Genomic DNA, 4,624 nt, shown 5'->3' with positions numbered 1-4,624 from the left:
ATATAAACAACATACTTATCAATGCTATCTACAGGATCACCGGAACCGCCAAAGCCACACCACTTTCCATATCCGTTGAAATCAAAGGGATTTCTTCCAGTCTCAGCCTCAATCATTTCACCAAACGAATCCAAACTTCGCTTCACAAGGCCATCTGAAACTGTAAATGAACAAACACATCTTTAAAGAAATACTCTACTACATCCAAAACAAGTCAAGTATTTTATATAAGTAAAACGGGAGAAATGTCACTGAACCTTGTTACATAATTATTGGTTTCAGACGTTGACAGAAGGCCAGCAATTTCGAGGAGTTAAGTCGATTTCATCGACTCTATTGCACAACTGGTACTTTTTCTAACGATTCTGTCAGCTCACAGTTCCTCATAAAGTTTTCAAGCAAATGCGATAGGATAACCATTTTGAGGGTAAGGCTGGCATCGATTAGATAAACGATCAATACATAATGCTTACTTCATTCTACTGATGTCACAAGATTGAAAGGAAATCCTAACTCAACAGGAAATGTTCTCAGAGCGCTAAAGGAAACGAAACTAACTATAGAAACCATTTAACCTGCACTCTGTTAATTCCGTCACGTACCGCCCTAATAATCTCTTCTACTATAGGTGCAAGGCCTACAATTTTGAAGGGAAAAGGATAGTCGATTACATCGACCCCAGTGCCTAAATGGTAGTACGTACGTACCTGTGGTGTGTGTCACACTTACATCAAAGAAAGAGGCAAAATGGTTGAAGGGAAAGATACAAAGAAAAAGAGAAATAAAAAGTGTTAAGCAGAGGATGTATAGTTGAAGAGAGTGGCAAAGCAGGAGAGAGGAGGGACAGAGAGGAAGTGAGACAGAAAGAGAGAGAGTGAGGGAGACAGTGAGTGGTGACTGAAAGAAAGGTGGCATTCTATTTTAGTTTTTAAATGTTTATCAGTATTTTCAGAGTAGACTTATGCATACATCGAAAGAAAAGTAGATACATACATAGATACATACACGCATAGTTAAATTAAGAGCATCGAAAGGAAAGTAGATACACAGATCGGAAGAAAAGTAGAGACATGGATATATAGATAACTACTGCAAATATTGGATGTCACTTTCACTTTTCATTACCTCACGAGGATAAAATTAACGTGCAAGTAGCTGGGTACTCCACAGACATGCATACTATGAACGTAGTTTTCAGAGAGATTCGGCCTCACATAGACTGTGACAAGGCTAGCCCCTTTCAATTACAGCTACAACTCATTTTGGCCAGCTGAGTGGAAAGGTGCAAGATAAACCTTCAAGTAGCTGGAAGAAAACGAAAAAAGATCCCGTATAGAGGCAGGAAAATCTTTTTAGTCGTTAGGATCGCTACGAGTGTTAATCCGGTCCTAACAGCGGTATTTATGGGCCTCACAGATCTCGAGGCCAAGCCCCCAGATAAACATCAATGCGCAGGTTGTTGTTATCAAACTGAGCGTGAGTCGAGGGCGAATACACGACGGAATGGCAATTATTTCGTCTAAGCCTTCACTGTTTATACTAAACACATGACATTTTTGCTTTCGATAAGGAACATTTCCTCTTCTTTCACTCTTTTTAAAAAATGGCACTCTGTCGTTTACGACGATGTGGTTCCTGTTTATTTGATCAACGGAACAGTTTTCTCGTAAAATTAACGCGCAAGTGATTGAGTACTCCACAGACATGCATACCATTAACCTAGTTCTCAGGGATATTCAGCCTCACACAAAATGTGACAAGGCTGGTCCCTTTCAATTGCAGCTACAACTCATTTTTGCCAGCTGAGTAGACTGCAGCAAGGTCGAGTAGAGTGCGTTGCTCAAGAACACAGCGCGCCGTGGGTCGAATACTCCTATTTCTGCTCTAATGCTGTGTTCGCATCCAATCAGTCCTTTTCCCCCTCTTTTTTGCTGGTAAATACAGTTTTTGGGTGGAGTATCCCATATCTAGTGAGCAACTTCCTTGTCTAAGCTGTTTAGTTCGTCTACTATCCATGCGATTACCCCTGCTCCATATCTAAGGAGAGTGAAACCGCCCAGGTGTTGATAACTTCAATCTTATTCCGTCCGTTTAATTTCCACTTAAGGGTCAGTCTCAGTCTGCACAAGTAATCTACCTTAAAGTTTTCTGTCATTTCTTTATCCATCAATTTATCCATTTCCAATATCCCCAAGTACTTATAGCCCGTCTCTTCTATTTGCTTCATAACTTCCCCCGACGGTATCGATAGCTCGTCCTTACATTTGATTTTGCCTCTCTTCAAGACTAACACACCACACTTTTTCAGTCCGAACTCCATTCTGATATCAACACTGAAAGTATACACCGCATTAACGAGAGAATTGACTTGGGATTCTTCTTTACCATAACGTTTGACGTCATCCATGAATAACAAGTGGTTGACTTTTTGTTGGCGGCTTTTGAATACATACCCAGCTTTTGCTTTCCTCAGAATCAGTTTTAGTAGTATCAAGCACAGTACAAAGATCAGTGGGGACAGGCAGTTCCCTAGGAAGATGCCCCCCCCCCACCTAAATTCTACTGTCCGTAAACGTCTTCCGAATGCTGTCAGGTCCGTCCTCCAATTCGCTATACTTTTTCCAAGCAATCGCTCAACATTCGATGCAATACCAAATAGATTCATACATTCCATAATCCAACAATGTGGGATCATATCGTACGCCTTTTGATAATCGATCCGTGACATGGCTAAGTTAGCTTTCTTGAAATTTCTAAGTACAGTTTTGTTTACCAGGAGTTGATCTTTGGTACTTCTGCACTTACGCCTGCCACCCTTGTGCTCATGTGGCAGAACTCCATTTTTTTCCAGATGTCCGTACATTGACTCTGCGACTATTCCAGTCAGTAATTTCCACATAAGTGGCAAGCAGGATATCGGCCTGTAATTGTCTACCGTATTGCCTTTTTCGATGTTTTTCAAGCACAGCATTGTCCTACCCAATGTCAACCACTCTGGTCTTACTTGGTTGGCATTTAACAAGGTGCTGAGTTGTGCAGCTATTCGTGCATGACATTCACCAAATCTTTTGATCCAGTAGCCTTGGACTCCATCTGGTCCCGGGGCCTACCAGTTACTCATTTTTTTTTTTTTTGCTGATTTCCTTCACTTCCCTAACTGAAATTACTAGTTCTGCCTGTTTTGGACAGACTACTGTTTGTTTCAGTTCTTGCAACCATTCAGCATCCTTCTTGTGCTCCTTGTCTTTGCTCCAGCTGTCATTCCAAAACCTTTGACTGTCAATGCTATCTGATATCAACAATTCATCTGATTATTATTATTATTATTATTATTATTATTATTATTATTATTATTATTATTGAATGATAGAGCAGTGCATGCCATCAAAGTGACACTGGGGTAAAAATATACGAAGCTCAATACACCTATCATGACTACCCGTCTGATAAGGGTACACCAGGCCCATGCATCACAACCATATGTGCGCGACACAGTGATCTCATAGCAAGATAAACAGCGCATGGCCTTGCAGGTGGGACCCAGTTAGAATTTTCATCAGGTCGAGTAGCTCTTCCCGCTCAAAACGTCTCTTAATAAGGGTTGTTTGAATGTGTTGAACGAAACACCAACGTTTCCAAAGGTGAATTATCCTAACTCTAAAGAATTCCTCTCAACATATGGCTATGATGCTCCCCCACTACCTCTGCTCGGGCAACATAGTCATCATAAATTTTATCAACAACCTGGACTTCAGCATAGTGATTGCCTGCACCAAGGGTTCCTAACTGAGGAAATCGCCTTTTGGGGGGGGGGGGTTCGGTTACTAACTTTAGAGGGATCTGCCTGTAACATACGCCCATATTCTTCACAATGCTCTTTGTCTTCAGCCCAGGAATAGCCCTCTCTAAATGGCCAATCCATACCCATTTCTAAAGCTTCTTGCAGAGCTTGAGCATTCATAGGGATTATTCCCTTTGAACCAACACCAACTGGAATATGGTTAAACATGCACTGGCACAGCTGTTCCTTAATTGGATTGACATCTTTTTCATCCAAATTGGTTCGCAACAAACGTACACCACAGTTTATATCAAAGCTGACACCACCAGGGGATACCACAGCTTTTGACTTACTCATATCAAATGCAGCCATATTACCTATAGCAAATCCATAGTCTGAATGGACATCTGGTAATCCAATGGATTTCTGTACAATACCAGGAAGTGCAGCAACATTGCCAATCTGTTTCACAGCAGGTAAAAAGCCTCCAAATCCACGGTTGTTACAAGACTGTTTTAATTCATCAAACATCAGTTTCTCCAAGTGATCATTTACATAAAATAATCCCTCCACATTCATATTGGCAACAAAACCTTTCTTGATTCTCCAACTGCGAGGAGTCACCTTCTCCAGATATTTGAGTTCTTCATTGTAGGTTCTCATGGTTGTAAGTAACGAGAAACGGCTTTGTTAAAGACAGCAAAGACAGAGAATAAAACCTCCGACCGGTTCCACGTTTCTATCAATTCAATTGCAAGGAGTTTAAAGACACGCAACTCGCTCTCTTCTTTATAAATAAATAAATATATTGGCGATATTTCTTTTCTCTCATTCTTTAAAAAC

The 4,624-nt window shown here is 40.8% G+C and overlaps 1 protein-coding gene across 6 annotated transcripts in view; it reads right to left on the bottom strand.

Annotated features, from left to right (window-relative positions):
• LOC106876697 (basic phospholipase A2 Ts-G6D49) overlaps window positions 1–4,624 on the bottom strand; it is a 52,540-nt gene that overhangs the window by 23,669 nt on the left and 24,247 nt on the right. For 5 of the 6 annotated variants that reach the window (XM_014925376.2, XM_014925368.2, XM_014925361.2 and 2 more), the window contains one exon: window positions 16–160. In XM_014925376.2, coding sequence (XP_014780862.1) covers window positions 16–160 — 145 coding nt within the window. The remainder of the gene's footprint in view (window positions 1–15; window positions 161–4,624) is intronic. The other variant, XM_014925392.2, reaches the window with a different exon arrangement.

The sequence above is a fragment of the Octopus bimaculoides genome, chromosome 2 (genome assembly GCF_001194135.2).
Source record: "Octopus bimaculoides isolate UCB-OBI-ISO-001 chromosome 2, ASM119413v2, whole genome shotgun sequence".
Taxonomy (NCBI): Eukaryota; Metazoa; Mollusca; class Cephalopoda; order Octopoda; family Octopodidae; genus Octopus; species Octopus bimaculoides.
The sequence above is the reverse complement of the archived record's forward strand: the minus strand, read 5'-3'. Positions and strand labels throughout refer to the sequence as shown.